Source organism: Sycon ciliatum, chromosome 2 (assembly GCF_964019385.1).
Source record: "Sycon ciliatum chromosome 2, ocSycCili1.1, whole genome shotgun sequence".
Classification (NCBI taxonomy): domain Eukaryota; kingdom Metazoa; phylum Porifera; class Calcarea; order Leucosolenida; family Sycettidae; genus Sycon; species Sycon ciliatum.
In genome coordinates this window covers 12,385,258-12,397,023 of record NC_088644.1, presented here as the reverse complement: position 1 = coordinate 12,397,023, position 11,766 = coordinate 12,385,258, and the positions used below count along the sequence as shown (strand labels likewise).

The 11,766-nt window shown below is 48.2% G+C and overlaps 1 protein-coding gene across 1 annotated transcript; it reads left to right on the top strand.

Annotated features, from left to right (window-relative positions):
* The first annotated feature begins 3,049 nt into the window (after window positions 1-3,049).
* Window positions 3,050-10,779, top strand: LOC135808751 (mucin-5AC-like). Its single transcript, XM_065321977.1, has 4 exons — window positions 3,050-4,594; window positions 5,908-8,066; window positions 8,595-8,852; window positions 9,539-10,779. Exons 1-4 carry the CDS (start codon window positions 3,427-3,429, stop codon window positions 9,941-9,943), a joined length of 3,990 nt encoding a protein of 1,329 aa, XP_065178049.1. The 5' UTR covers window positions 3,050-3,426; the 3' UTR covers window positions 9,944-10,779.
* The last annotated feature ends 987 nt before the right edge of the window (window positions 10,780-11,766 follow it).

The window sequence follows — 11,766 nt, the reverse complement described above, 5'->3', positions numbered from 1 at the left end:
TTGCATCATGGTGGAGGTAGTAATGTCGCAGGCGAATCCAAAGCAAGATGGCCACAGCAGCGATGCTAAAGTTCACAATTGTGAACGAAGACAGGGCTATCATCAGCCAAATTGGCGTCTTCGGATCACAGTTTGGCATGTCTGCCTTGAAGTGAGTGGAGCAAGAAAGCACACGTCAACCAGTGATGCTCACCCTCATGTGCGACAAGCACTTGGATGGCGTCCACCTGCTAATGTAATAGAAGATTATGGGTTAGGGTGATTCGAGGAAACTAATAGTGTAGTTGAGTCAGTTCATAATGCAATTGTACCACTCCCATTGACCAGATCCACAACCTCTTGTACGCAGATTTTATGCAGAGTAATTACCAATGAATGAATGAAAACAAGGAAATCATGACGAAACGCATGCAGACATGTACATTGTATAAGCTTGTATAAGCTATGAACTAAGACTTCGTGTAAATTTACATGTAAGTTGGTTGGTTGGTTGGTATATTTTATTTTACTTCGCCAGAATGAACAGGCATTGCTGCCTTCTTGCCTGGACAAGTGGATTGTCCAAGCTCTCACAAAAAGACGAAGAAAGGAAAGAAATATTACATGAGAGTGTGAAGCATGCAATCTTAAAAAATAAAAAAATAAAATAAAAATTTCCATGAGAGTGTGACGCATGCATGATGAGAGAGGAGAGATAGATATAGATAGAGAGAGAAAGAGAGAGAGAGAGAGAGAGAGAGAGAGAGAGAGAGAGAGAGAGAGAGACTGCTTTATTGCCTGGACAAGTGAACTGTCCAAGCTCTTACAAAATGACCAACAACAACAACAACAGCAACGGCAACACCAACAGCGACAACAACAACAGACCAACAACAACAGCAACGGCAACACCACAGCAGCAGCAGCAACAACAACAAGAGAGAGAGAGAGAGAGAGAGAGAGAGAGAGAGAGAGAGAGAGAGAGAGAGAGAGAGCCTGAGAGAGAGAGAGAGAGAGAGAGAGAGAGAGAGAGAGAGAGAGAGAGAGAGAGAGAGAGAGAGAGAGAGAGAGAGAGAGAGAGAGAGAGAGAGAGAGAGAGAGGGGGGGGGAGAGAGCCTGAGAGAGAGAGAGAGAGGGAGAGAGAGAGAGAGAGAGAGAGAGAGAGAGAGAGAGTGAGAGAGAGAGAGACGCTTTACTACCTGGACAGGGAATTGTAGAAGCTGTCACAAAATGACCAACAACAACAACAACAACAACAACAACAATAACAACAACAGAGAGATAGAGAGAGAGAGAGAGAGAGAGAGAGAGAGAGAGAGAGAGAGAGAGAGAGAGAGAGAGAGAGAGAGAGAGAGAGAGAGAGAGAGAGAGAGAGAGAGAGAGAGAGAGAGAGAGAGAGAGAGAGAGAGAGAGAGAGAGAGAGAGAGAGAGAGAGAGAGAGAGAGAGAGAGAGAGAGAGAGAGAGAGAGAGAGAGAGAGAGAGAGAGAGAGAGAGAGAGAGAGAGAGAGAGAGAGAGAGAGAGAGAGAGAGAGAGAGAGAGAGAGAGAGAAAGAAAGAAAGAAAGAGTGTGTGTGTGTCAGAGACAGAGAGAGAGGGGGGGGAGGAGGAGAGATATGCGGATTGTTAAAATGGATTTCGACATGAAGTTAGGTACAGAGAATGTTAATATGGGTAAAGGCTGGGCAAGTCGAGAGCCGTGGCTAGAGCTTTAAATGTCTGCCAATCACCTTCCGTACGGACTGCAACTGGGAGAGCATTCCACAGAATGCTGCTAACAAACTAAGAACGACGTCCAGCAGGACCAGGGAGGAAGTTGACCGGGAACGGAACTCTCAGCAGGCTTGACACTTGACCCCGTGTCGTCCTCAGCTGAGGTGTGGCAGGGTCGTTGATCGGCACGAACAGATTCTTTAACAGGGGACTTGTCTTGTCATTTAAACATTTGAAAACGAAGATGGCAAGCTTCTGGAAGAGAAGCTGTGGCAAGCTTGGCACACCCAGTAGCTCGAGAAGGGGGGCAGTCGGGACCAGAGTCCTTTGCTGCAGGGTCGCCCTGACACCGGATTTTGACAGGTACATCTTTTAAAAGTATGTTCATAATTGTACATCTAAAATGTATGTGTCTGTTGGGCCGTACTCATGTGGAAAAGCGATCCTTTCTGAACTCAGCGTTACCATTATTATTTACCGCCGGTATTATTAATAATAATGGTAACGCCTCCCCCGTACTCTGTCCCGGCCTAGCCTATGGCCTATAGCCTAGTACTATGATGACAAAAAAAGTATGACAACCCGGCTGGTGATAATGTGGATGTCAAACAGAACAGAACCGTGCATTGCAAAGAGGGTGTCCTTCAATGACAGTTCGGTCGCGAGGTTCACGGAGTAGAGTACCCGCGCGCACGACGTATGCAATGGGCTATCACTATCAGTTGCTCGTGGAGTTGTCAAGCCCTTCGGCTTCACTGCTCCCTCCATTGTCTTGTAAAGCATCATGACTCCGGACCGTAGCCCAGTCAAGACTGCCCATGTCTGCCACACAGCCATGTGAATCTAATGACAGCGTACTGTGTAGACCAGTCTAGTATTACACAACAGTTGTAGTATCGCATTACCATATTACGCACACCGATAAATTATTACTCAGGCATGCAGCATCAATCATGATGCAGTGCCAGGCACCGGAGCCCACGGAGTATAGTGTACCAGTCATGTAACTGTTAGCATGGTTAGTGTTAGTAGCATGTTCGGACACCTGGCCGGGCACATGATGCACATCTATGATCTAGCCTGCACTGCTGCAGTATCTTCCGCAGCTTCGATCTCCAGACCGACCACAGACTGTGTGTCGGTGGGCAGGTGCATAAGTTTTGCCCAGCCCGGGCGCATCCTTTTTGGGAAATCATCCACCATGTGCCGGTAGATCACCGGTACATGGTGTAGCCTGTTCTGTAGCCTAGGTACGTGTACGTGTGCAGAGACGAGGATAATGATGAAATGGAACTACCGGTGTACCGGCCATTCACGCGCAGCGCTAGCATATCAGGTGATATCGTAAATTTCGAACCGTGTCATTCCCACTTACAGTCTTGACTGGCCGGATCCGGTGGATGAGCTGTTTTCTTACTGCGATCGAAATCATTTTCGGGCGACTCCGATTGCTGTGCGCCAGTGCAGTGAGATCGCTGCCTTCGCTGAGAGCCAATACTAATACTGGTGTCACGTTACAAGAGCGACACGCTTAGCCTGCTACTCTTGCGAGCCAAAGGCAAGAAACTGGAGGGAAGGGCGTGCATTGAGCGAATTGCGCCAACATTGCCAAGATTAGAAGCGATTAGGTTCATCGATAGACTTACACTAGTTACAACAGTACCTTGTACTCGTTTGGAATAGAACTCAGAAGGAGAAGAAAGGGAGACGTTGACACGACTTAGACTACGGCGAGGATGGTTGTGAAGCGGAATACCACCGCGGTACAGTGCGGTAGCCTGCTGGTGGTGGTGATTGTGACGGTTCTTACTGCCGACCATCGTGTTGCCGGTCAAGTTAGCTTTACACCTCCCATACCGTTGCCAACCATCACGTACCCACCCGGTACTTGTGGCCCCAGTCAATACAACTGCTCAATTACTCCTCGGCCGGGACAGATTTGCTTCTGTGATCCTGATTGCTTAGACCGAACTCCCCCGGATTGCTGCATGGATTTCTACACGTGCCTTGGCTTCTGCTCGCAATACCAGACATGCGATGCAGTCGCGCCTGTGCCAGGTCAGAAGTGTCAGTGCTTTGCTGGTTGTACGAACAATGCTGATGGCGGCCCCAATGAGTGCTGTGCCGACCAGGCGGATGTGTGCGGAGAGAACGCTACTCTCCCCGTGCCCACCGTCACATCGACGTGCGATTCCATTGGCTGCGGGAACAGCAGCTCGAACTGCAGCTGCAGTGTTGGCTGTATGCAGAACAGCAGTTGCTGTATCGACTTCTCAGTCCGTTGCGCCGCGCTGATACCCACTACGATAGTGACCACAGTTGTGGTCACCACTCAGCCGCCAGTTCAGAACTGCACTGCACTGGCGTTGCGGAATGCGTGCGAGTCGCGCATTCCCGGCTACGCTTGCTACTGCAACCAGGAGTGTGCCAAAACAAACACATGCTGCCCGTCATACAATCAATCGCCGTGCAAGCCAGTTCCGCTACCACTCAATAACTGCACCGCAGCAGGCCTGGCCAACAGGTGCGCGTTTAACGATTCGTTCTCATGCCAGTGTGATCCTGGATGCGAGAGTGCCATTGGAAACTCGGCCTGCTGCCCGGGCTATCGTAACTCCACGTGCGTCCCTACCGTGCCAACAATGCCGCCCACCACACCCATGAAGACGCTGTGTGTGAACGAGGGCTGTATGTTCAGTGACACAATGGCCCCGTGCAGGTGTGACAGCGCTTGCAAAACCAACAACGACTGCTGCGATGACTACGATGCGGTGTGTGTGGCAGTAATACCACCTCCACCACGTCCCTGGTGCGCTGATCGCACCGTTTCTGAACAGTGCTTGTTCGTAAAGGACAACAGCTCCTTACGTTGCCAATGCGATCCTACTTGTCACTTGTTCACTGGTGAGTACACATCCCATGGCTGGTATTTTTTATGTTTAAGGACTATTAACCCATTACCCTGATGATGGACCAGGCCCGAAAATTTGGTGCAATGCAAATTTAAATTTTAATTTGAATCACAGTGAAGAGACCGTTTTTGGAGTTTGGAGTTGAGAAGTGAAGTTTCCTAAATCAATATTAAAGACACGAGTGGTTCTGCGATGACACCACCATTACATTTTGATGTATTGTGTATGGAGTGATATTGTAAATGTGGGCACAGGTTTGCCACTCTGTACAAAACACACACACGATGCCATTCGTATAGCATGTACGACACCATACGACACACTACGAGCGCATTTCGTGGTACTGCCGCACATTGTTGTGTATGTACAGTGGACAATGCTGCCTTGCTCAGGATTACAAGTACAGTGTGGCAACTGAAATCCAACCCCAGCTCGACGTGCCCGCATTGCAAAGCCCCAGCACGCGCTTGTTGTTTAACACTGGGAAATAGAGACCACTGGAATCAGTGCTGCACTTGCAGTGAGCACGACAATCAGGCCGGGGTCGGATTTCAGTTGCCAGCACTGTGGTATGTACATGTAGAGTTCAGCTCATGATTTTATAACCTCGGTTACAACAACAACTTGCGGCTAATGACACGATCATCAGGCCTAGTGACGATTTCACTGCATAGTTTACACCCTGCGAATAACGACAGCTTGCAAATAAGAACAGTTTTCTCATGCCCGATCGAGAGTCGCGTTTTTCGCAAGGTTGACTGTACAGTGTTCCTGAATTGACTATTTGGTATACATGCATTTTGACGGTGAAGAAAAGACTGTGTTACAGTGAATGAATGGTATGCATACTTGAAGTACGTTTAGCAGTGATCATCAAGGTGCATCCCTTGCTGTCCGCATGACACCACCATCACCCCTCCTCGTGTCTTATATTCTTTAATTGAGTACTGTAAAAGCCATTCAGTTTCTAACGAGGCACATATATAACGATTTCCCAAAATTGACTAGTTTACATGTACCAAAGGTAACGATTCTCACTCATTCTCAATGCTCAATAGGACAGTATATGTATCGATTTCTGTATAACGATTTCTATTTTAACGACAGATTTCTCCTCGTTAACTCGTTAGAGTTAGCACTTCGTTATATATATATAATTATGGCTTTTACAGTAAACTGCCAGAAACCGTTGAAATTGTACTAACAATTGTAGCATAAGATCATAACGTGCATTGTGAATGGGGTGCGTAATGCTAATGCGTAATGCTACACTGATGATTGTGTTTGTGTACTTGCTTGTCACAGTTGAACCGGATAAATGTTGTCCAGACTACGTTTCCTTGTGCACAAATCCAACTGCAAGTCCAGCACCGAATGCCACTAATCAAACGATGACATCATCAACAGTTGGTAGTACAACCACCGGCAACCTGGTTACCAGGGCAACCACTGCACTTCCTACAATGGTGCCGCCACCATCAACATCCTCACAGGCGACAACAACTTCACCACCCACAACACCTTCACAACCCACAACAGCCACCCTTACTTCTCCAGCCGCAATGACCTCCACAGTCACCAACTCTGTCCCACCAACAACGATATCATCATCACAGACAGCTACAACTGGAGTAGTATCTATCCCAGTAACTCCTGCTGCAAGCACCGCTACCTCAACACCTTTTGCTTCAGCAACAGCTGCTCCAACAATACCGGGTCAAATGACTCCAGCTCAGACAACCAGTTCCGGTGTAACCAGTCCTGCATCAACTGCAGCATCCACAACAACTGCTGCTACAACTACTGCTGCTACAACTGCTGCTCCAACAACTGGTGCTCCAACAACTGGTACTACTACAACGGGTGCTTCAACAACTGGTGCTGCTACAACTGGTGCTGCTGCTACAACTGGTGCTCCAACAACTGCCGCTCAAACAACTGCTGCTCCAACAACTGGTGCTCCAACAACTGGTGCTCCAACAACTGCTGCTGCTACAACTGGTGCTCAAACAACTTCTGCTGCTACAACTGGTGCTGCAACAACTGGTGCTGCTACAACCGCTGCTCCAACAACCGGTGCTCCAACAACTTCTGCTGCTACAACTGCTGTTTCTACAACTGCTGCTGCTACAACTGCTGCTGCTACAACTGCTGCTGCTACAACTGCTGCTCCAACAACTTCTGCTGCTACAACTGGTGCTGCTACAACTGCTGTTCCAGCAACTGGTGCTCCAACAACTTCTGCTGCTACAACTGGCGCTGCTACAACTGCTGTTCCAGCAACTGGTGCTCCAACAACTTCTGCTGCTACAACTGGCGCTGCTACAACTGCTGTTCCAGCAACTGGTGCTCCAACAACTTCTGCTGCTACAACTGGTGCTGCTACAACTGCTGTTCCAGCAACTGGTGCTCCATCAACATCTGCTGCTACAACTGGTGCTGCTACAACTGCTCTTCCAGCAACTGGTGCTCCAACAACTGGTGCTGCTACAACTGCTCTTCCAGCAACTGGTGCTCCAACAACTGCTGCTGCTACAACTGCTGCTGCTACAACTGCTGCTCCAACAACTGCTGCTCAAACAACTGCTGCTCCAACAACTGCTGCTCAAACAACTGCTGCTCCAACAACTGCTGCTGCTGCTACAACTGGTGCTGCAACAACTGCTGCTCCAACAACTGGTGCTCAAACAACTTCTGCTGCTACAACTTCTGCTGCTACAACTGCTGCTGCTACAACTGCTGCTGCTACAACTGCTGCTCAAACAACTTCTGCTGCTACAACTGCTGCTCCAACAACCGGTGCTCAAACAACTGGTGCTCAAACAACTTCTGCTGCTACAACTGCTGCTGCTACAACAGCTGCTGCTACAACTGCTGCTCCAACAACTTCTGCTGCTACAACTGGTGCTGCTACAACTGCTGTTCCAGCAACTGGTGCTCCAACAACTTCTGCTGCTACAACTGGCGCTGCTACAACTGCTGTTCCAGCAACTGGTGCTCCAACAACTTCTGCTGCTACAACTGGCGCTGCTACAACTGCTGTTCCAGCAACTGGTGCTCCAACAACATATGCTGCTACAACTGGTGCTGCTACAACTGCTGTTCCAGCAACTGGTGCTCCAACAACTGCTGCTGCTACAACTGCTGCTGCATCCACAGGCACCAACACACAGCCTCCAGTCAGCAGTGGCACGGACCAGCAAACGCCCACCTCAACACCTGCTACGGTCAACCAGGCAAGCAGCAGCCCTACACCATCCCGGCAAGCTTTGTCTACATCAGCCCGGCCGGGGAAAGACAACACACAGACACAGCCCGGCCGTGTATCCTCTGCTAGTTCCACTCCGCCGCGTACAGCCACTGCACCACCCGTTACCTCACCTATCATCATCTCTATATCAGCTAAAGATTTGATGGAGGATGAGAGTGAGAACAGCGTTGAACTTCGCTTTTTAAATGTCACTGTGAGTACTGGTGTCTTGGGATAGTCTACAGTTGTAGCGTTGTCTTGGCATTGTCTTGGCATTGTCTTGGCAACATAGAAGAAACACTGGAAGCAGGGAACCAGTCCAATCTCGCTATAACACAACACATACATGTACACTAACACAAGATCATAAGCATGGCAGGAGACAGAGCATGGCAGGAGACAGAGCATGGCAGGAGACAGAGCATGGCAGGTGACAGGGCATGGCTTAAGTTGATGGTGTTCAGCTTTCAACTGAGCTTCTAGTGATCATGGTGGCATTTCATTTGGTCCGTGGACATGGATTATGACTCAGAGGAGAGTATTTTTGTTTTCTTACCATGCTGTCTATAGACTTATAGATTGTATGTAAAATCTGCATGAGTGTTGGCGAATCCCAATCAATCTTTCTTGTTCACAAAGCCATCATGATCACTTGGAATGTGATCGCACCACTAGGCATAATAAGCATAGCTTTATGAACATCAATCATGATAGCGGCTCTCTTCTCTATTCCGATCTTCAGAGAGATCAGTGGTTCTCCAGCTATGATGTGAAGTTTCGCGCCGCCATTATTGAACGAATTGTCCAGCCGGCGAATCAGCGGAGAAGACGCCAGTCCACAACAAACACTCCAACCGTTGTGTACGTCTCTCCCTCGCCCAGGGCAGAGAACGGCGATCTTCAGGTTGTCTTCTTCGTCCGACAAAGCACTGGGAAGGCATACAACGGCACAGCTCTTACAGATATCATTGAAGCTGACCAGACACAGCTAAATCAACAGGTACTGTCCAAAGTGTACGATCATACGGTGGTGCAGTCGTGTTTCCAATGTGATGTACGGCGTTACCGCATGCCGCACTAGTCATGTCTATGAGCAAGGCTCGTAGAAGTATGACATTTGCTCAAGAATGGCTGCGTGGATTTGAATTTTACACACACACACACCACACACCCATACACACGCACACACATACACACACATACACACACACATACACACACGCACACACACACACCGGCACACACGCACACACACACACACACACACACACACACACACACACACCGGCACACACACCGGCACACTAACATACACACATACACATGTACATACGCACACTGACACACATCCTGCATTGGTGGTACATGAACCGTACTATTGTGGACATTGACATCCGGTTGAATGACCGGGGCTGGTGCCCTCACCGGCCCTTAGCGGGTACACGAACTGTAGTTCACGTACACTGCAAAGATGGACCAGCAGTGCTCACGACTGCAAGGCCAGCACCCCGTGGCCGCTTGACTTCTCAAAGGAGTTCTATGTTCACAACAGCACTTTTAAAATTGGGGTTGGGAGGTACATGTATGTAGAGATAAGATTGCTCAGAACTTTACGTGGGCCACTGTGTTTTATGCTTGTGCATGCGCATGTACTTGTGTGCGCGTGTGCGCATGTGTTCCTGACAGATTGGTGCAACCATTGTACCTGGCTCGGTCCAGACGGGCGTGCCCGATGATCTCACCAATCCACCACCTGAAGACAGCAGCAGCAACATCGGCGGAATAGTCGGCGGTACCGTCGGCGGTGCGTTTGGAGGTATCATGTTTATAGGTCTTCTTGTCTACTTGTACAAGCGGCGGTCCTCCCACCGTATGCTTGTTATATCGACTACCAGCTACAAACAGCACGAGGCCAGCGGAGGTAGTAGTACCCGTATGAAGCGCCTGGGATCAATGGGAGAAAAGGGACGAGGCAATCAATCCTATCTGGAAATCGAAGGCGATGATGCTGAAGTTGGCGCTGATGTGGGATACGACCAGACGCTGCAGTTTGACGGCAAACGAGCAAAAAAGGAAAGCTTCAAGCTCTGATTGAACGCGTAACTCCGTACTGTTAGGGTTGAGCCATGTTGGTATTAGTCAATGGCTAATGATGTTTGCCTGGCCTAGGCGGTGGATCATTGCCGCTGCTTCATTGCCATTGGGCTGGAGCAGCATGATTGATGTTTGGATCCCGGCACTATTGCAGTTGAATCATCTAAAACAGTCCAAGCCAAAGTTCACCCTGTATCATGGGATGCCAACATGCATGGGCTGGGACTTTGCATCTGAGTGCTCCTGCAAGTCACTCTAGTAATTTTTTAGGTGTTTTAAAACTCACAGTGCCTAGCATTGAATCCTTACGAATGCCCTGGCGATTGCATGACAGACATTTCACTTGACTCATTTGCTTTCTGCAAAATTCGGCTACACCCGCTTATACTGAGTTACTGGCCTCCGAGGGACGCTTTCGTAGACTTGCCAGTGCTTGGTGATCTACTACTACTGGATTACTGTCTGCATCTGTGGGCACATGTGTTCGCATTGTTTTTTTCTGAAGTTTTATTTTATTCAAGTGACTAGTTTTGCAAGCAGCAATGTAAAGTGGACACTCATTTCAAATGTTCGCTGCATCAAACATGCACGGCGTGTGCATTGGATTTGCCATGACTATGATTGTGTTCGGCGTGCAAAGCAATTTGATTGGCAGGACCATGACATCATTTTGCCGTGGTATTTTATTCACGGCCCATTTACAAAAGATTTTTTAGAGGACACTATCTTCAAATTGGTCTCTGGAAGCATAGTTCTGCTACTAGTCAGGCACCCTAGTCCTTAGTTTAGGCAAAATGCCTTTGAATTACTCTAAGAGCAAGACTCGTCCATGGTTTCTTTGCTGCCGGTGTATCAGATGTGAGGAGCTGTGTCATGACTCATGATACATGTGGTTTATTGGCGGTGACTTCCCTGTCCTGTCTTCCCGCTATGTTGCTTCATGGATGCGGCATGGGCCACACTACAGTTGCATATGTGACATGTATCGTCTTATGTGCATGACGTCATCAAGAGTCCATAGCCATAATAGTACTCGAAGTACGTTATCAACGTTATGGACTGTTGAGGGCATGCATTGGTGTGTTCTGGTGCATTGTTCTGTGTTGCGAACAGTTTCCAGTTACCGGACTAGCCGAATTGGCAGATTAGCCCAAGAATTGGTGGATAATGCCGGCAGAGTTTGGTACATTTCTAGTGTGCTTCATGCCTGTTCAGTATCTGGATAATGAAAGAGGAGCGGAATTTCAACTTGGAGGAATTGCCCGCCATAAGCTTTGTGGCTTTTTTAAGCCAAAGCCGCGAAAGGGCAGATTGACCATGACTGTACCCAGAGTATGAAACCCTTGCCTTGGGCCTTGGTTTCATTGTGTATGTACATGTACCCTTGCCTCAAGTTGCCTGGCCCTGTCACAAACACAATGTAAATCTGTGGGCTGTAACTGGTGAAAATTTAATTATACTTCGAAAGTCACTGAGACCATAATGCCCTATTCAAAATTTAATAATAATAATAATAATAATAATAATATTGACTGGTTTTGAGGGAAAGAGACAAACGGGAATAATAATAATAATAATAATAATTCAAAGGATCAGTCGGGGAAGTGAACTGCCTGAAAAGAGAAAAAAAACGCCAGACCCACCAGGCGTTTTTTTCTCTTTTCAGGCAGTTCACTTCCCCGACTGATCCTTTGAATTTGAAGTTCTCCCGTCCTTTCCAAATAATAATAATAATAATATTTCCACGTCATTTCGACTCCCTGTACGGCCGGCTAGCCGGCTGTAGATCTCAATGCATGGGGTGAACCATTTTTCATTGA